General features: G+C 40.7%; 1 protein-coding gene across 1 annotated transcript in view; it reads left to right on the top strand.

Moving 5' to 3' along the window:
* The window catches only part of LOC137570392 (cytosolic phospholipase A2 gamma-like), a 140,602-nt gene that overhangs the window by 17,652 nt on the left and 100,792 nt on the right, over positions 1-22,158 (top strand). The window contains exons 4-7 of the mRNA XM_068279074.1: positions 1,978-2,037; positions 4,974-5,030; positions 19,530-19,552; positions 21,340-21,424. Coding sequence (XP_068135175.1) covers positions 1,978-2,037; positions 4,974-5,030; positions 19,530-19,552; positions 21,340-21,424 — 225 coding nt within the window. The remainder of the gene's footprint in view (positions 1-1,977; positions 2,038-4,973; positions 5,031-19,529; positions 19,553-21,339; positions 21,425-22,158) is intronic.

Below are 22,158 nucleotides of genomic sequence, written 5' to 3'. Positions count from 1 at the left end.
TGGTAGGGTTCTCAAATTTTTCACAGTTGGTTACTGGGTGACTGGGATTAATATTCAGAAAAGTGGGTGGAGTCTATAAAAGCCAATCAAAATTAACCTATTGATTTTCAAGGGGAATATTTACATTGCTGCCATTCTTGCATTGTTAATGGCACAAGCCTCAAACCTGGTACAGTTGATCATTGGGTGACTAGGATTCAATTTCAGAAAGGGGGTGGAGCCACAAACAGCCAATTAGATTTGTTATATTCCAATGCAAATTATTGATGCCAAACACCGCAAAGCTCACAAACTTGGTAATTGAGTAATCGATTAATTGTGCGTTAGGGTTAGAAAAACGTGCACAGCCAACACCAGCCAAATACATAAGCGGGGAACGCCGGGTCATAAGTGGGCGGAGACAAATACAAATTTTACTAGGAAAATGTAAACAGCAGCCATTCTTACACTGTTAATGGTAGGGTTCTCAAATTTTGCTTAGTTGGTTACTGGGTGACTAGGGTTAATATTCAGAAAAGTGGGTGGAGCCTACAAAAGGCAATCAAAAATTACCTATTGATTTTTCAGGGGAATATTTCATTGCTGCCATTCTTGCACTGTTAATGGCACAAGCCTCAAACCTGGTACAGTTGATCATTGAGTGACTAGGGTTTAAATTTATAAAAGGGGGTGGAGCCACAAACAGCCAATATGAGTTGTTTCATTTTAATGCAGGTTATTGATGCCAAAGACAGCAAAGCTCACAAACTTGGTCATTGAGTAATTGGTTAATTGTGTGTTAGGGTTAGGAAAAGTGGGCGCAGCCAGCACCTGCAAAATACATAATCGGGCAATAACGGGTCATCAGTAGGCGGAGACAAATGCAAATTTCACTGAGAAAATGTAAACTGCAGCAATTCTTACACTTTTAATGGTAGGGTTCTCAAACTTCGCACAATTGGTCACTGGGTGACTGGGATGAATATTCAGAGAAGTGGGGGGAGCCTACAAAAGCCAATCAAAGTTCACCTATTGATTTTCAAGAGGGAATATGTAATTGCTACCATTCTTGCACTGTTAATGGCACAAGCCTTAAACCTGGTACAGTTGGTCATTGGGTGACTAGGGTTAAATTCAGACAAAGGGGTGGAGCCACAAACAGCCAATCAGATTTGTTTAATCTCAATGCAAATTATTGATGCCAAAAACCGCAAAGCTGACAAACTTGGTTATTGAGTAATTGTGTGTTAGGGTTAGAAATAGTAGGCGGAGCCAACACCAGCCAAATACATACCTGAACAATGTTAGGAAATAAGTGGGTGGAGAAAAATACAAATTTCATTGCACAAATGTAAACTGCAGCCATTCTTACACTGTCAATGGTAGGGTTCTCAAACTTTGCACAGTTGGTCACTGGGTGACTGGGATTAATATTCAGAAAAGTGGGTGGAGCCTATAAAAGCCAATCAAAATCCACCTATTGATTTTTAAGGGGAATATTTAATTGCTGCCATTCTTGCACTGTTAATCACCTGTACCTGGTACAGTTGGCTATTGGGTGATTGGGGTTCAAATTCAGAAAAGGGGTGGAGCCACATCCAATCAGATTAATTTTATTTCATTGCAAATTATTGATGCCAAAGACCGCACAGCTCACATACTTGGCCATTAAGTAATTGTGTGTTAGGGTTAAGAAAAGTGGCGAGAGTCAACACTAGCCAAATACATACCCGTCCAGCTAGTTATCAATAAAAAAAAATCAATCAAAAATTACACTCCACTTCAAAAACAACATTTTTTAATAAGAGGAATCAGAAATAGCGAAACATCTGGAGGTGAGGAAAATAATTGATAAAATGTTTATTATTATTATTATTATTATTATCATCATTATGTATTTATATATATGATGTTGTTCGCAAATTTGGTGTGCACTGCAGCTGTCTCTACTTGCTCATTTTTCCTGACTCCATTTCTCTCCCATTGCATACGTTTTAGGATCTTTTTGCAAAATTACCACTTGATCGCTTGAAAAATGAAATTGAACCTGAGATAGCGGTAAGTCGTATTATACCAATTAAAGTGAATCTGTACTGTCCGATTTGTACAATAAAAAACATACCAATCAAGTCACTGTGATCTCCTGGATCCCTCTTTGCCGTTTCCACCACTCCCTGCCGCAATCCTGGCTTTTAATAGCCAGTTTTAGGCAGTGTTTACAAACAAAAACATGTCAGCTAACCAGGAAGTGATGTACGTGTGTGTGTATATGTATATATATATCGGCAAAGTCCCTGCTTGCTTCAAGAGGTCCACTATCATCCCTGTCCCTAAAAAACAAGCAGTTTCCAACCTCAACAACTTCAGGCCAGTGGCTCTCACATTTGTCATCATGAAGACCTTTGAAAGCATGGTCCTGCCTCTCCTAAAACTATCCACTGAGGTCATGCTGGACCCTTTTCAGTTTGCGTACAGAGCGAACAGGTCCACTGATAATGCCATAAACATCTGCCTGGAACTTGTCAATGATCACCTAGATAGGCCAGGCTCATACGCTAGGATCCCTCTACTTGACTTTAGCTTGGCGTTTAACACCATCAGCCCCCAAATTCTTCAAGAGAACCTTGTTACTCTCAAGGTCCATCCCACCCTACACCTGTGGTTCAAGGACTTCCTAAGTAACAGATCCCAGGCCATCAAGCTGGACACTATTACCTCGCAACCAAGGACCACCAACACAGGGGCCCCTCAAGGATGTGTGCTGTCGCCGTTCCTGTTCTCCCTTTATACAAACAACTGCAGGTCAACTGCGAACTCTGTCAAGGTTATCAAGTTCGCTGATGATACCACTATAGTGGGCCTCATCTCTGGGAAAGATGAGCAGGAGTACCGTCATCAGGTTGACAGAATTTGCCAGTGGTATAGGGAGAACGGCCTAGTCCTCAAAACTGGAAAAACCATAGAGCTGATTGTTGACTTTAGAAGGCACTCTCCCACCCCATCTCCAATCTGCATTGATGGCACGGAAGTCGAAATTGTCCCCTGTGCACGGTTCCTAGGAACCACAATTTCCAAGAACCTGACTTGGAAAGCCAACACGACCTCCACCCAGAAAAAAGCCCAGCAGAGACTATTTTTCCTCCGCTAACTGAAGAAGTTCGGCATGGCCCATGAACTTCTCACAAGCTTCTATACCGCCACGATTGAATCTGTCCTCTGCTCCTCCATCTTGGTCTGGTACGCTGGCTCCTCCACAATCGACAGACTCAAACTACAGAGGGTCATAAGATCAGCGGAAAGGATCATTGGGAAACCTCTTCCCTCCCTGGATCAACTTTTTAACTCCAGACTGCGCTCTAGAGCCCTGAAGATCATCAAGGACCCCGACTTCTGCTTCTTCAGCCAGCTTCCCTCGAGCCGGAGACTCCGGTCCATCTACACCAGGACCACAAGACACAGGAAAAGCTTCTTCCCTTCAGCTGTCAACTCTTTGAACTCTATGGACTCTCCTCACACTTGACGGAATTAGCGGTCAACTCAAGGTTTTTGTTATGCTTATCTGCTGTATTCTTTATAAATTGTCTGTATCGTATATGTCCTGTTTTCACATTAGCCCTGTACCTGCCAAAACCAATTCTGGGCACGACCCAGTTGTGCTTGGCAAAATAAAAGATTCTGATTCTGATTCTGAAACAGAGAGCAGAGACCTGTCTTTGAGGGATAAACAAAGCCCACACACAGAGCCTGTAGAGGGCATGCATAACTTCTCCCTATCACAGCAGAGCAGTGCATTCCTCTCTATGTCGACAACGCTTGACAAAGGAAAGAAGATTAGATATATTACAGAGACAGTGCAACTAGAAAAGGCTGCAGTAATCCAGAGCACATTAGAACAGGTATAGGAACTAATAGGATAGAAGAAATAAGGCTGAACATTTTGTTAATCATCAATTTTATGAATTTTCACACATATGCTTAAAAAAAATTCAACAACAGAGATCAGAAACCTTGAAAATTACATCAGTGGATAAGAATGGAGGATTCAAAAAGGACATTTTTGGTGCAATAGACTTCAGGCTATAAAATTGTGCTGCTCAAAATCTTAAAAAACCCAACTTACATTATATGCATGTCGACATCTGAAGTAGGCTCATAGATTTTTTGCTAATGTGAATAAATTTGTTAACATGTACAAGATACAATAGTATATATCGCAACACTCAGTGCTATGTTACAGAGACCTGCAGCCACCCGGAGCACAATATACTGACAGGTGGCCATCCCTACATAAAGTAAATGCAAAGGGTCAGCTTTCTGATCCACAAAATTATAAGTTCTTTTCTAAGATCAATTTTTTTCAACTTATTGGGACACCGCTCTGGTTTGAAAATTTGTTTTTCTCAAAAACCACAGGATCTTTTGGAAAAAAAGAGACATCTTCCCATTAGTAACCCCGATATTTGTAGCAAATTTGGTGTTGAAAATATTTGAAATCTTCACAGCTGACTTGAAAAGTCAGTAGACTGCAGTGGAGAAATAAAACCTGAATTTTCACAGCATTCTTCGGCTTTTCAGATTCCAGTTCAACCTGTAAATGGCGACTGGAAAACTGAAATGTGGACATTTCTACGCTCATGTCTAATTCTCATGTTGCTACTAAAAGATTAGTACAATTATAGTAATCCTGTGAATGTTGATTTGCACTGTTTCCCCAAATAATATATGGGGCATTACCATGAATGAAGAAAAAGGTGTCTTGTATTCTGTAGATCAGTGGTGAGCCTGTTAATGATCTTCTGTTGGTGTAATAGATGTGTAGGGAGATCTCACATTTATGTTTAACATGATATTAGATTTGCATACATTTGTTAGAAATCTACTGATATAAAACATGTAACTGATGATATAATGTGAGAGATAATTTGATTTGTATAGCAGTTGCTATACAAACTTTTGTTCATTCTGACTCCTTTTCTCCATTTTGTCTGTTTCAGGATCAGTTTACTAAATTTTTACTTGATCTATTAAATGAAATTGAACCTTTATTGGGGGTAAGTCTGATTATACCAACTACATTTGTTAAGCATGAATTTTAAGGAAAAACTTTAACAGCATATAGTAGAATGCAGTAAATTATTCAGAATACAAATTTGTATGTTAAATAACCTGGTTTCAGCATCAGAATCTCTTCCTATAACTATATATTGCTGTATATTGGTATGTAGCCCCACCCTCTCAGGCTTAGCCTGGGCTGTTTATTATGCAGAATTCCAGTTTACCAGTTATGTATTTCTACTGGCTTTAGAACTCTCAAGATTGAACATTTCGTAGCGATCGCTTACCAGTACTAGTAGTAGTAGCAGTAGAGTATTATCCTGATTCAAAACTTCCTGCTTTTACTAGTACCAAGTGACGATCGTAATCAGCTAATTAGGTTTACCCAAAATTTTGTGGACATGTTCGCAATTACGCCTATACGTAATTACGATTTGTAAATGCAATTGACTTCCTATAGTCATTCGTAATTTCACATAAAATTTTGTGTAGTTTTTGCGTAATTTCATGCCAAATTTGGCAGTGAATAGCAAAGCCCCCATATGTGCTGCTGACACCAAGGGCCATATGCAATTCACTTTTTCACCTGAGTTTTCTCCTAGGAGATAATTTTTCATTTTCAATTTAAAGTAACTTTTCAGCACTTTTCAACTAAAAGTGTACCCAAACGAAGTTGAAAAAGTACTATCAAAATTATTTTGAACATTTTCTTGCTTTATGGTGGCTTGAAAGGCATTTTATTGACAAGTTTGAAAATGTCAACTTGGAGAAAACCAAGGAGGAAAAGTGAATTGCATATGGCCCCAAATGTGTTAAGAAGGATAGTGGGTACAAGTCAGAAAAATAATTTTCCAAAAAGACTGTGGCCCATATGCAATTAACTTTTTCTCCTGAGTTTTCTCCTGGAGGATATTTTTAAATTTGTCAATTAAATGCATATTAAGCCATCAGATAACAAGAAAATACTCAAAATAATTTTGATAATCCCTTATCACCTACTTTTTGGTACTTTTTTAGTTGAATTGTGCTGGAAAGTTATTTTAGATCGAAGAGGAAAAATTATCTCCTAGGAGAAAACTCGGGTGAAAAAGTGAATTGCATATCTAAAAATGCAAAAAAAATGTTTTTTAAACTCAGAAGAATGACAGTTTAACCACTTGCCGACCGCCTACTTCATATTGGCGGCGGCAAAGTGGCAGCCCCAGGACCACGTAACGCAGATTGGCATCAGGTCCTGGGGCACTCTCTGGCCGGGGATCGCGCGCTGGGATGCGCGCGCATCCACCGGCAATAGGCTCCGCCCACCCGCGACGTCAACCCGCCGGCCAATCGGAAGCGCCGGCGGGTTGTTAACCCGACGATCGCCGGATAGGAAGCGTATAATACGCTTTGTAATGTTTACAAAGTGTATTATACAGGCTGCCTCCTGCCCTGGTGGTCCCAGTGTCCGAGGGACCACCAGGGCAGGCTGCAGCCACCCTAGTCTGCACCCAAACACACTGATCTGCCCCCCCCCTGCCCCCTGATCGCCCACAGTACCCCTCAGACCCCCCCCTGCCCACCCCCCAGACCACCATTTGCACACAATCACCCCCCTAATCACCCATCAATCACTCCCTGTCACTATCTGTCAACGCTATTTTTTTTTTTAGTCCCTAAACTGCCCCCTGCTCCCTCCTGATCACCCCCCCACCCCTCAGATTCTCCCCAGACCCCCCCAGACCCTCCCCCCCCCTGTGTACTGTATGCATCTATCCCCCCTGATCAACTGTCAATCACCTGTCAATCACCTGTCAATCACCCGTCAATCACCCCCTGTCACTGCCACCCATCAATCAGCCCCTAACCTGCCCCTTGCGGGCAATCTGATCACCCACCCACACCAATAGATCGCCCGCAGATCCGACATCAGATCACCTCCCAAATCCATCGTTTACATCTATTCTCTCCTCTAAACACCCACTAATTACCCATCAATCACCCATCAATCACCCCCTATCACCACCTGTCACTGTTACCCATCAGATTAGACCCTTGCGGGCACCCAATCGCCCGCCCACACACTCAGATTGCCCTCAACCCCCCCCCCCCCCCTTATCGATTCACCAGTGCATTATTTACATCCGTTCTTCCCTGTAATAACCCACTGATCACCTGTCAATCACCCCCTGTCACTGCCACCCATCAATCACCCCCTGTCACTGCCACCCATCAATCAGCCCCTAACCTGCCCCTTGCGGGCAATTTGATCACCCACCCACACCAATAGATCGCCCGCAGATCCGACATCAGATCACCTCCCAAGCGCAGTGTTTACATCTATTCTCTCCTCTAAACACCCACTAATTACCCATCAATCACCCCCTATCACCACCTGTCACTGTTACCCATCAGATTAGACCCTAATCTGCCCCTTGCGGGCACCCAATCACCCGCCCACACGCTCAGATTGCCCTCAGACCCCCCCCTTATCAATTCGCCAGTGCAATATTTACATCTGTTATTCCCTGTAATAACCCACTGATCACCTGTCAATCACCCATCAATCACCCCCTGTCACTGCCACCCATCAATCACCCCCTGTCACTGCCACCCATCAATCAGCCCCTAACCTGCCCCTTGCGGGCAATCTGATCACCCACCCACACCAATAGATCGCCCGCAGATCCGACATCAGATCACCTCCCAAGTGCAGTGTTTACATCTCTTCTCTCCTCTAAACACCCACTAATTACCCATCAATCACCCCCTATCACCACCTGTCACTGTTACCCATCAGATTAGACCCTAATCTGCCCCTTGCGGGCACCCAATCACCCGCCCACACCTCAGAACGCCCTCAGACCCCAGCCCTGATCACCTCGCTAGTGCATTGCTTGCATCTATTTCCCCCCTCTAATCACACCTTGAGACACCCATAAATCACCTCCTGTCACCCCCTAGCACACCTACCCATCAGATCAGGCCCTAATTTGCCCCGTGTGGGCTCCTGATCACTCGGCCAAACCCTCAGATCCCCCTCAGACCCCCTTCCGATCACCTCCCCAGTGCATTGATTGCATCTATTTTCCCCTCTAACCACCCCCTGAGACACCCATCAATCACCTCCTGTCACCCCCCTAGCACTCCTATCCATCAGATCAGGCCCAATACATCCTGTCATCTAAGAGGCCACCCTGCTTATGACCGTTTCCACAAAATTTGCCCCCTCATAGACCACCTGTCATCAAAATTTGCAGATGCTTATACCCCTGAACAGTCATTTTGAGACATTTGGTTTCCAGACTACTCACAGTTTTGGGCCCGTAAAATGCCAGGGCAGTATAGGAACCCCACAAGTGACCCCATTTTAGAAAGAAGACACCCCAAGGTATTCTGTTAGGTGTATGATGAGTTCATAGAAGATTTAATTTTTTGTCAAAAGTTAGCGGAAATTGGATTTTTATTGTTTTTTTCACAAAGTGTCATTTTTCACTAACTTGTGACAAAAAATAAAATCTTCTATGAACTCACCATACCCCTAACGGAATACCTTGGGGTGTCGTCTTTCTAAAATGGGGTCACTTGTGGGGTTCCTATACTGCCCTGGCATTTTAGGGGCCCTAAACCGTGGGGAGTAGTCTAGAAAACAAATGCCTCAAAATGACCTGTGAATAGGACGTTGGGCCCCTTAGCGCACCTAGGCTGCAAAAAAGTGTCACACATGTAGTATCGCCATACTCAGGAGAAGTAGTATAATGTGTTTTGTGGTGTATTTTTACACATACCCATGCTGGGTGGGAGAAATCTCTCTGTAAATGGACAATTGTGTGTAAAAAAAATCAAAAATGTGTCATTTACAGAGATATTTCTCCCACCCAGCATGGTTATATGTAAAAATACACCACAAAACACATTATACTACTTCTTCTGAGTACGGCGATACCACATGTGTGACACTTTTTTGCAGCCTAACTGTGCTAAGGGGCCCAAAGTCCAATGAGTACCTTTAGGATTTCACAGGTCATTTTGAGACATTTGGGTTCAAGACGACTACTCACGGTTTAGGGCCCCTAAAATGCCAGGGCAGTATTGGAACCCCACAAATGACCCCATTCTAGAAAGAAGACACCCCAAGGTATTCCGTTAGGAGTATGGTGAGTTCATAGAAGATTTTATTTTTTGTCACAAGTTAGCGGAAATTGATGTGTATTGGTTTTTTTTTTCACAAAGTGTCATTTTCCGCTAACTTGTGACAAAAAAAAAATCTTCTATGAACTCACCATACCCCTAACGGAATACCTTGGGGTGTCTTCTTTCTAAAATGGGGTCACTTGTGGGGTTCCTATACTGCCCTGGCATTTTAGGGGCCCTAAACCGTGAGGAGTAGTCTAGAATCCAAATGCCTCAAAATGACCTGTGAATAGGACGTTAGGCCCCTAAGCGCACCTAGGTTGCAAAAAAGTGTCACACATGTGGTATCGCCGTACTCAGAAGAAGTAGTATAATGTGTTTTGAGGTGTATTTTTATACATACCCATGCTGGGTGGGAGAAATCTCTCTGTAAATGGACAATTGTGTGTAAAAAAAATCAAATAATTGTCATTTACAGAGATATTTCTCCCACCTAGCATCTGTATGTGTAAAAATACACCCCAAAACACATTATACTACTTCTCCTGAGTACGGCGGTACCACATGTGTGGCACTTTTTTGCACCCTAAGTGCGCTAAGGGGCCCAAAGTCCAATGAGTACCTTTAGGATTTCACAGGTCATTTTGCGACATTTGGTTTCAAGACTACTCCTCACGGTTTAGGGCCCCTAAAATGCCAGGGCAGTATAGGAACCCCACAAATGACCCCATTTTAGAAAGAAGACACCCCAAGGTATTCCGTTAGGAGTATGGTGAGTTCATAGAAGATTTTATTTTTGTCACAAGTTAGCAGAAAATGACACGTTGTGAAAAAAAAACAATTAAAATCAATTTCCGCTAACTTGTGACAAAAAAAAAAAATCTTCTATGAACTCACCATCCTCCTAATGGAATACCTTGGGGTGTCTTCTTTCTAAAATGGGGTAATTTGTGGGATTCCTATACTGTCCTGGCATTTTAGGGGCCCTAAACCGTGAGGAGCAGTCTTGAAACGAAATTTCTCAAAATGACCTGTGAAATCCTTGGACTTTGGGCCCCTTAGCGCAGTTAGGGTGCAAAAAAGTGCCACACATGTGGTATCGCCGTACTCAGGAGAAGTAGTATAATGTGTTTTGGGGTGTATTTTTCCACATACCCATGCTGAGTGGGAGAAATATCTCTATAAATTGACAATTGTGTGTAAAAAAAATAAAACAATTGTCATTTACGGAGATATTTCTCCCACCCAGCATGGGTATGTGTAAAAATACACCCCAAAACACATTATACTACTTCTCCTGAGTACGGCAATACCACATGTGTGGCACTTTTTTGCAGCCTAACTGCGCTAAGGGGCCCAAAGTCCAATGAGCATCTTTAGGCTTTACAGGGGTGCTTACAATTAGGCACCCCCCAAAATGCCAGGACAGTGAACACACCCCACAAATGACCCCATTTTGGAAAGTAGACACTTCAAGGTATTCAGAGAGTAGCATAGTGAGTCCGTGGCAGATTTCATTTTTTTTTGTCGCAAGTTAGAAGAAATGGAAACTTTTTTTTTTTTGGGGTAAAAAAGTGTCATTTTCCGCTAACTTGTGACAAAAAATAAAATCTTCTATGAACTCACCATGCCTCTCACTGAATACTTTGGGATGTCTTCTTTCCAAAATGGGGTCATTTGGGGGGGATTTGTACTATCCTGGAATTTTAGCCCCTCATGAAACCTGACAGGTGCGCAGGAAAGTCAGAGATGCTTGAAAATGGGAAAATTCACTTTTGGCACCATAGTTTGTAAACGCTATAACTTTTACCCAATCCAATAAATATACACTGAATGGTTTTTTTTTATCAAAGACATGTAGCAGAATAACTTTCGCGCTCAAATGTATAGGAAATTTTACTTTATTTGAAAAATGTCAGCACAGAAAGTTAAAAAAGTCATTTTTTTGACAAAATTCATGTCTTTTTTGATGAATATAATAAAAAGTAAAACTCGCAGCAACAATCAAATAGCACCGAAAGAAAGCTGTATTAGTGACAAGAAAAGGAGGTAAAATTCATTTAGGTGGTAGGTTGTATGACTGAGCAATAAACCGTGAAAGCTGCAGTGGTCCGAATGGAAAAAAAGGCTCTGGTCCTTAAGGGGTTTTATGACTGCAGTCCTTAAGTGGTTAAAAAACATTTTTCTTTGCATTTTTAAAATCTATTTTCTCAAAAAATAGTCTTTTTGAAAAATTATTTTTTTGACTTTTACCCACTATTCTGCTTAACATATGTAGCAATTTTGGTAGCAATAGCATGTGTGGGGGGCTTTGCTCTTAACCACGAAAGTCAGCACAAAATTACACAAATGTCATGAAAATTCCGCAAAAATGTACGCAAAATAATTAAATTTTACTATTACATATGAAATGAATTACGATTTTCTCTGAAATTTTGCATTACGATTACAATGCGTAATTGCGAATTTTCATGCAAAATTTTCTGCCCACCACTGCCAGTACCAAAGATGTTGCCGCCTGTGATAAATTTCAGAAAGTAAATCAGGGAAAGGAAGGATTTTAAAATGGGCAAACACTGACTAATTTGTAAATGACTATTGTAAAACAATAAGCAATGCCTTTAATATATCAGTTCCTAAAGTACTTCAGTGGAAATGTATCTACAGGTTGTAGAGTCAAAATTGCAAAAATTGAAATCTTTTAAAAGTTTAAGATTACAAAGTTTAAAGAGCCACTGTAACGACATGTAGTACAATGTAATACACTATTCATTATACCCAATGTTATGTTCAGAACCACTTCCTGTAATTATATATTGCTGTGTATTGCAATGTAGCCACGCCTTCACAGTAATGTTTAGTCTAGGCTATGATGTCCTGAAGTCTTCTCCCCCCAGTGCATTCTCTGAGACCAGGGCCCATATGCAATTCACTTTTTCTCCTGAGTTTTCTCCTAGGAGATAATTTTTCATTTTCAATTTAAATTAACGTTTTAGTACTTTGCAAATGAAAAAGTACCAAAAAGTAGGTGAGAAAGTACTGCCAGAATTATTTTGAGCATTTGTTTGCTTGCTGGTGGTGTAAAATGTACTTTATATCACTTAGGAGAAAACTAAGGGCCCATATGCAATTCACTTTTTCACCTGAGTTTTCTCCTAGGTGATATTTTCACAATTTGTAAGTAAAATGCCTTTTAAACCACCAGCAAGCAAACAAGTACTCAAAATAATTTTAGCAGTACTTTTCACCTACGTTTTTTGTACTTTTTCCATTGCTAAGTACTTAAAGGCTATTTTAAATCGAAGATGAAAAATTATCTCCTAGGTGAAAACTCAGGAGAAAAAAATGAATTGCATATGGGACAGGGGGCCATATGCAATTCTCTTTTTCACCTGAGTTTTCTCCTAGGTGATATTTTTATAACATGTAAATAAAATGCATTTTTAACCACTGGCAAGCAAGAAAATACTCAAAATAATTGTGATAGTTTATTTTACTAAAATTTGGTACTTTTTCAATTCCAAATTGCTTAAAAGTTATTTAAAATACGAGATGAAAAATTATCTCCTAGGAGAAAACTCAGGAGAAAAGGTGAATTGCATATGGGCCAGGGTCCTTATTCAATTCTTTTTTCTCGTAAGTTTTCTTCTAGGAGATAATTTTTCATCTTCTCTTTGAAATAAGCATTCATCATTCTGCAATTGAAAAAGTACCAAAAAGTAGATGAAAAAGTACTGTCAACATTAAGAAACATTAAAAGTATTTTCTTGCTTGCTAGTGGTTTAAAATGCATTTTATTGATAAGGTTTGAAAATATCACCTAGGAGAAAAAGTTAATAAATAAGGGCCCAGGGCCCATATGCAATTAACTATTTCTCCTTAGTTTTCTCCTAGGAGATAATGGCCTCAATTCACTAAGCTTAACTCCTGTCTTTAATAACTCTTCGGAGCTGTTTTACAGTTATCACCATGGTGATATAATTGTGATAACTGTAAAACCACTCAGAAGAGTTATTAAAGACAGGAGTTAAGCTTAGTGAATTGAGGCCAAAGTTTCATCGTCTATTAAGAATAACTTTTCAGCACTTTGCAATTGATAAAATACCAAAAAGTGGGTGGAAAAGTACTATCAAAACAATTTTAAGTATTTTCTTGCTTTCTGGTGATTTAAAATGCATTCTATTGACAAATTTGAAAATATCACTAAGGAGAAAACTCTGGCGAAAAGTTAATTGCATATGGGCCAGGTGTTTCTGTTCACTTCGAAACACATAAACAAATGTTCCACAGTGATGCACAGTGCCACCAATAAAGATGGTGCCACCTGTGATACATTTTAAGAATATAAATCAGGGTGGGGAAAGATTTTACAATGGGCAAAAACTGATTAAATACATTTATGAATGAAAATTGTAAAATATAAGCAATTGTATTCATTAAATTATATTTGGCAAAGTTCTCTTTAAAATGTAAGCAAAGTTGTCTTTGAAGAGGAATTCTAAATGTTTTACCCACTGGGCAATCAAGTTAGGATGGTTATAGTTTTGAATAGTAGAGAAGATTATAAGCTAAAATCATTGTGCCAACTTAACAAGATAAATGTCTGTGTACTGGTGTCTAGGAATCCCTTTATATAATTTTAGTTACAACTTTTGTATTTGATTAACGAATTATGGACCAGCTGCTGTAGATATAAGTAGTGGTCAGCTGTCAGTTCTTTGCCTAGCTGCCATATGTGCAGTGATGCTTTAAGTTTGTGAACCCTTAAAAATGTTTTATATTTTTATATAACTGTGGCCTAAATCATCATCAGATTTTCAAACAAGACTTTAAACTAGAGGAAGAAAACCTAGTTAAAAATGTTTTTTGTTTGTTAAAGTATCCAATAACATGTCTGCATGAGGAAACATTATGTGAATCCTTAGGATTATCATAACTTGAAGGTTAAATCAGAACCTGGTATTTTCAATCTATGGGACAACAATCAGGTGTGACTTAGCTACCGTGATGGCCTTAAAAAGTGTTATTGATACCTATTAAACTGGAAAAATTTACAAAGTCAGCTCTGAAGGGTTTTGACTTTAACAATCATCAGGAAATGTAAGATTTTTGTTATCCAACCCAGAAGTGATTGACCGTCAAAGATAAAGCCAATTTCAAAAATTTAATAGTCCAAAATTTTACAAATGAACCCAGTTTAACTTCTAAGCAACTGAAGGCCTTTCTCACATTGGCTAGTGTTGATGTTCATGTGCCCACCAATTCTGCACAGCAATAGTATGTATGGCAGGGCAGCGAGGGGAAAGCCACGATTCTCCACTTAAAATATTGCCAACTATCTACAGTTTACTAAAGATAATAAGAACAAACCAGAAGGACACCGGAAAAAGCTTCCAAAATAGATCGTTTTGGTTTAGTTTAGGAGCATTACATCTGGAAAAGATTAAAACTGCAATTCAGCATAAGAACCTTATCCCATCTGTGAAACATGGTGGTGGGAATGTTCCACTTTGAGCCTGTATCTCTGCATCTGGGCCTGGACAGCTATTGTAATCATTGATGAAACAATGAATTCTGAATTGTACCAGAACATTCTAAAGGAAAATAAGACATCTGTTCTTGAACCGAATCTCAAGCGTCAGTGGACATGATCTTAATTACACAAGTTGTTCTATCACAGAATGGTTACCTCAAATATTTAATTAAAGTAATTGCTGCACACGAAGGTCAAACCAAATATAGCACGATTCAATTACTTGTGCCACACACAGATATGTTACTGGATCATTATTAGAATAAATACATGTCCAAACATAATAATTTTTGTTTAATTGGGATTTCTTCAACAACTGTTTAAAAATCAGATGATGATTTTGGAGATATTAATATAAAAATAAAGAAAAAGTTAAAGGGTTCACAAACTTAGATTTGTGCAGAATACTTATAGCTGTCAACAACCTAGTAATTCCTATATCAAAACATCATCTATACATAGCCAGTAATTTATATGAACATCAGTCCTACTGTGCTCCAGCCTGGAGCCTTTTGTGTGGGCATGAATATGTGATTACATTGTGAAAGTATTTGCAACCCCTGAAGGAATGAAACATCCTTCACAAATGTGACCTTTTTGGTTGAACAGTATAATTGATTTTTATATTTCTTAGTAGTTATGTGCATTGTTTTTATATAGGAATAGCCAGTTTGTTGACACTTATCTGAGATACGGGTATGGTATTCCACCCAGATCCACGTTTGCTGGTTTGATATATTCAAGCAAAATACTGTTTTTTAATGACTGTGGATTTGTGTTTAGTCACTTTCAATCATGCATTTTAAACACTTTTTTCCCCTGTATGCTCAGAGTTTAGGGAACCTTTCAGCTTGCTTCAACATGTTATGTTTTATTTTTACATATATGAGGGCAGAGTCCTTGTGACAAGTGTTTTGTTCCCTTATTGCTAGATTATAGTTTGTGAGAAACTTGGACTTTGGGTTGTGAGAGTGCTTAGGAGGTACAGCAATAGCAGTCTTTTTATCCAGGGAAACTAAGCTCCCAGATTCCCATGGTAAAGTTGGCCATACACACACCCATATATATCGCCAACTAATGTGTATAGCCAGCTTAACAGTGTGCTGATTGGTAAAGCAGGACAGGTTCTAGACCAGGGATGGGCAAAGTACAGCCCACGGGCGTTATACAGGTGGCCCGCCGCTAGCGGGCCAGATTCTTCTCCCTCCATCCTCTACCTTCCACCAGCCTTTTTAAAGTTGCGTGCAGCACGCAACAACACAAAGTACTCAGCCAATCACTCATTCCAGCAGTGATCACCATAACAACAGTGGGGTCATGTGACATGCTGTCATTACGTATGTACTTTAACTCCCTAGAGAACGTATTTGAGGAAAGACCCATCGAACTAGGAACTTTAATGGAGGATGTGAACATCTATAAAATATATATTTGTAGTTGAAAAAGACAAAGATGTGTATAAATTGTATCAATAAAGCACACAAAACTAGCAAAAACAGTAGCAAATCAGTATAGACAACTCTATTTGATATAAAAGGTACCAATCAACTAATAAAACTTTTTTCCAAGGCTATCCAGATTCTACACATAGAGATCAGTGGTGGGTAGCCTTAAAGTAAAAATTTCATTTGCAAAGTTTCATTTGCAAAGAAAATGGTACTACACATGAAAAAGCATTATCTCAATGTGTTTCGTGAATCAACAAGGTCACTTCCTTAGGAATACAGTTGCTTGAAGGACAAGTATAGAAGAAATATGCCTCAATAAAAAACATATCACATAAATTAAAATACAGACTTCTAAAGTGTTTTCTGAAAGGACATGCTCCTGTGACAGCATTAGTGTCCATTGTATTGTGTGTAAGGGAAATAGATTTGTAGAGAAGAATGGGGCAAGGGAAGGGATGAAAGGAGGGGAGTAAGAAAGGAATGAAGCAAGAGAGGAGAAAGGAGGGAAATGAAGAAGGTGGGAAAGGGGGGAGTATTAAAGAGTAACTGTCAGGCTGCAAAAGCTAATTTAAACCTCTATTCTCCTTTGTTAAACAGTTTAGAAGGAAGCCAAAAAGGCAATACTGAAGTTAAAAATCTCTCTTACTTTGATGTTTGCTGAACAGCAAGGCTGTATATTCACAAGCCCCTAAGAAGAACGACAGGCCGCATAACAGATACTGCAAAGCATTCTGGGGATCTTTCTTCTCCCCACTGAACTCCCTTGGTCCTCCCCTTCATTTACCTATCCCGCCCTAAGGCTGCTTACAGTGAGAAGTTACAGGCTCATGTTACAGCAGCTTGTAACCTGTGCAGCCAAGCTCCCAGCACTGAAAAATCAATGTGCTTTTCACAGGGCATGTTCCATTAGAGTATACTGCAGGAGTCCGCTATTGTTCCTAGCCACATAGCTAATTAATATTCACTGCACAGTAGTGTTGTTCGTATCATGAACCATTTTTTTGTGAGTCGAATCATCAGAAAGCAAGGTGAGGGAGGATATTACATCACAATTGGCTTCATAGGAGACAGACAAACATGGAACCTGCCATGAGCTGTCAGGAGCATCATTCTCTGCAAATACTATATAAAAATTCTGTGAAATCCAAACGAGGACAGTGAAATGCATATGTAATGTAAGTACAGCCAATATTTAGCTACTGATATATGTGTTTTTTTTCTCTGAGACCCTATACCTAACAGCTCCTCTTTAAGGAGGAAAGAAGAGAAGCAAAAAGGAAGGGGTTCAAAAGATGGAAGGAAGGGAGTGGAAAAGGTGATATAAGAGGAAAGCAAAGGAGAAACATGAAGAAGGGAAAGGAAGCGGTAAAGAGAGGGGTGGAATAAAGGAGGAAGAGGGAACAGGGGAGAGGGAACAAATGGCAAAGGAGTCAAAGCTCAAAAAATTAAACAGTAAGTATGTAGTGGGGAAAGTAGGTGGAAGGGAATAGAAGTCATTCGAGGCGAGGGGGGGGGGGGGGGGAGGGGAGAGAGAAATAGTGAAAGATGGGGAAGGCAAAGTGGTAAGACCCTAGTCTTAGATTCAAGACTAAAGATGTTGACATCCTCTGTGCCAATGGGATTTCAACCCTCCAAAGTAGTAACTGCAGTACATTATATAAACCAACATGCTTTGAATCAAGGTAGATGGTGAGGACCACTCCAGCATGCAGATTGACCCTTGCCAGTATTAGTGAAGAGGTATTCTGAAACGTATGGCATTGGAAACTTTTTCAGACTTAACAAGAGACTGCCTCTTTTCTTGCAAAGTGCCATCTAGAAAAAGAGATGAAATTGCCTCATAAGACTGGCAAGGGCCAGGCTCGCTAAGCAGTGTAGGCTGCCTCCCTATACTCTTACCTGCTAGGATGCTACGTCTTGTCCCCTCCTCTCTCCTGGCTCATTCCCAGGTTCAGACAAGTGTTGTTCATTGATGACTGTCAGGCTGTCCCAGCACTTCCGTCACATCCTTTACATGAATCCAAGGGCAGGACATGAGGTACAGACAGGAGAGGGCAGACATGCATCATCTACAAGGAGAGGAGAGCCATGGTGGACACCAGAGCAGGAATATCCACCAGGCAACCTAGGCAGGTGCTTGGGGCCTAGTGGGTGTCAATGGGCCCACCTACCACCTTCTTTAACCTCTCTTCCCTGCAGCTTTCCAAAAGGACCACAAGGGGGCCCAAATCTACTACCCTGCCTAGGACCCCATTTTAAGCCATCTCAGGTGAACATTACCCATTGATGTACAACAGCTTCCTTGGCCTTGGCAAGATAGGAGAGGGAGCAGAGCCTCAGTGATGCTCGGATGGAGGTCGTGATCACGACTTGACGTGATTTCATGACCATTTTTCAGCTATCTGCTTTAAGGCCTCGCTGCAGGGCCGCACAACACATCACACAAGTGATTCCCCCCCCCTTTTCTCCCCACCAACAGAGCTCTCTGTTGGTGGGGTCTGATCACTCACCGCATGTTTATTTTTTTTTTAATAAATATTATTGTACCTGTTTTTTTTAAAAAAAAACTGTTTCTTTAAATATTTACCCTCCCTCCCCACAACCATCCAATTATGGCGATCGGCTGTCATAGGCTTCTGCCTATGAGAGCCGATTGCTCTCTTGTCTCCCAGGGGGACAGCCGTGTGACACGCTGTACATGTAAATAGACGGCGATCACGCCATCTAACAGTCTCCCGAGTGGCAATAGCCGCTCAGAGACTAAAGGCGAGGCGGAGCTCCGCCCCCCAAGCAGGAGATGCAGCCTGCGCGTGATCTCCTGCAAAACAGAGCCCCAGGACTTTACGTCAATCGGCGTTAGGCGGTCCTGGGGCTGCCACCGCGGCCACGCCCATCGGCGTGACGCGGTCGGCAAGAGGTTAATCATCTCATTACCCAGTGATACCCTTCAGTTACGTTGTACTGTGCTCACTGGTATTATTCATCTCATTAGCCATGTCTTGAGAACAGTTAATTTTGTCTCTGTCCAAAACTTTGCAAGTCTGGATGATGGAACATGATGCGTCATGAATATTACTTTATTTACAGTGGCCTACAGAGATGGTCAATGAGATGCAAATAATTCCAGCTTGCATACAACAGTCATGAAAATTGTATGTGGCTTGAAATTGGCCAATCAAAACTGACCTGAAGTGATTACCGTAGTCCAGTTTCAAGGCTGAATGAAGTTTGCATGAAGGCCACAATTCTTTGCATCTCTTAGTCTATGTGTAATGCCTTCCCATGCTAGAATTCTGAAAACCATAGAGATGTCTGACCACATCTAGTGGACAAAATGCTAACTGCAATTTTCATTACATTAGTATACATAAATACCAGACCTCTCTTTCTTTTTCCTACAGATAAAAAATGATATCCTGCACAGGTAAGAAGCCACAGCCATTATTGTTTATTTTATTAGACTGCATAGAATACAGCTACGAAAACATTGAAATCTAGGCCCTGGCAGGGATAACAGGTCACAAACAGGGCATAGATTTCAAATAGCTAAGTCCAGATGCGGTTAAAGCAGTTAAAGGCCAATTCCAGGAAAAGGTTTAATTCTCTTATTCTGTAACCTCTCTTGGATTTGTATTGCTTTCCCGTTCCTCCATCTGTGAGAAATCTCATAACTTCTTTCCCAATGCCCAGACAATGGAGAAATCCCTCCCATAGTGATGGAGAAAACAACAAATAGAGCATTTGTTTTTGGAGTGGTGAAGAATCAAGCCGGCCATAAACATAACATGTCAATAGCGATGGCCCGAACAGTTTGCCGGCGAGCAGTATTCTGCAGACATTGGCTGTTCGCATTTGCCCCATATACAACATCATTGAGCTAAACTATGACCTATTACCTCACAGTCAGCAGACACATGGCAGCCAATCAGCTAGCACCCCCTCCGGGACCGCCCTCCCCTATCAAAAAGCAGTTGCGGTGGCCATATTGGATCAATTCTCTGCTGGCTGCTGACTGTTAGTGAGAGCAGGGTCAGACTTGCTGCAGATAGGTAGGGAAAGCAATAGCTAGGCTTGTGTACTTGTACTTCACTAGCTGTTAAAGCAAACAGCCCTTTTGAGTACTAGCACATCGGTCTCCTGTGTTTTTTTGACACTCCACAGCCCACACCCAGAGCTGAGTGCACACTACTACTGTTGTCTCATTAAGTTGCAGGCACAGAACCACTCCAGTGCATTATTATTTCACTGTATTCAGATAGTACTATTGCATTTCTCTGTGTGAGAAACTCCACAACCCACTGACACCCAGAGCTGTGCATAATGTGATGTCTGCCCTTTAGGGATTAAAAACTGACTCTGCGTCAACTCCGTAATTTTTGGTGGGACTTTTGGCATGGATCCCCCTCCGGCATGCCCCTGTCCAGGTGTTAGACCGTTTGGAAAAGTTTTCCATCACTTTTGTGACCAGAAACAGTCTTTGGGCCTGATTCACAAAGCGGTGCTAACCCAGTTAGCATGCCTAAAAGACTTTAGGTGTGATAACCATTGCACCACGCTGGTGAAAAGCCAGTTTAGGCATGATAAGTTTAGGCGTGATAAATTTAGGCATGATAAGTTTAGGCGTGATAAGTTTAGATCGCACGCAAAGTCCCGCACGCAAAGCAGCGCCATTAAACTCTATGCGAAGTGCACAAAACTTTTCTAGCGCAAAACTTTTGATCAGCTGTGCACTGCGGTGCTATCCCAGTTGGTGCTTAAACTTATCACACCTAAACTTATCACGCCTAAACTTATCACACCTAAACTTATCACACCTAAACGGAGTTTAGGCGTGATAAAGGGCTTTTCACCAGCGTGTTAACTGTAGGTTTTAAAATTCGCCTGTCCATTGAGGTCTATGGCGGTTCGCCAGATTCGCCTGTTCACGAACATTTTTTAGAAGTTCGCGTTCACCATTTGTGAACAGAAAAGTCTATGTTCGCAACATTGCTACATGTCGATTATCACTACCATTCCATATATAAATAGGTAGTGGGTTTAGAGAATGTTTATATTGACCTTGGGATTTAACATTTGTAAAAAAAAAAAAAAAAAAAAAAAAAAAAGCTTTCGCTCAAAAGTAAAAAAAAAAAAAGGTGTCTATGGACAAAAAAAAATAAAAAAAAGATTGGATATGATGCTTCATCCTCACTTGTCTTTCCTGCACAACAGATCAGTAGCAGAAAAATTATCTGTCAAGGCACGGAAAAGAAAAGTAAAAACGTCCATTATGAATCTTGGCCTCAACGTAACAGAGGTAAGAGTCTCCACTACCTATCGTATACATGAGGTGGGAGTTAAAGCCCTAGTTTACCTTTGTGAGGTGTTTTTTTGGGGGGTAGGGGGGTAATTTACTGGAAAAAAAGCAATTTAAAAGAATGTGTATTAAATATCATACAGCTGAGGTCAGGACAGCATACCGTCGAGCCATGATAGTGGGCTGCTTGATCATTCATGGTCTGGCTACCGCAAGTCCAAAAGCTATTGATTAGCAGCAACCCCAAAGGAAAAAAATATATTCCATCAAAGGTAATTAGTACAGCGCCGACAATGGTTTTTGGGCCACACAGGGTCCCCCTTTATCAAGGGAATACAGTGTATACATGAGGTGGGAGTTGAAGCCCTCATTTACGTTTATTTTTGTTTTGTTTTTTTTAACCGTGTTGTATGTGTACGGCTTATATGCTTGCTTGCATGTAAGAAAGCTGATAAAGGCTTTGCAATGAAATCCTACAATGATCAGAGATGAGGCATTGCCTTTTCCTCAGCAGTTGTGGAGTTTTGATTTAAAGTGACACAAAAATCAGTTTCATCTCTTCTCTAAGAGATTAAAGCGGTCTAACACCCAGCATTACAACTTTGCTTTAAAAGATTGCTTACAGCTTAGAATCCATTATGCCAGATTTTTTTTTTTTAAGCAGAAATTCACTGAATGGGTTAAACATGACATTTTAGTTTTGCATTTAGCTAGAAATCCCCATCGGTGCTGAG

This window comes from Hyperolius riggenbachi, chromosome 4, assembly GCF_040937935.1.
Source record: "Hyperolius riggenbachi isolate aHypRig1 chromosome 4, aHypRig1.pri, whole genome shotgun sequence".
NCBI lineage: Eukaryota > Metazoa > Chordata > Amphibia > Anura > Hyperoliidae > Hyperolius > Hyperolius riggenbachi.
This window is presented reverse-complemented; position numbering and strand designations above follow the sequence as displayed.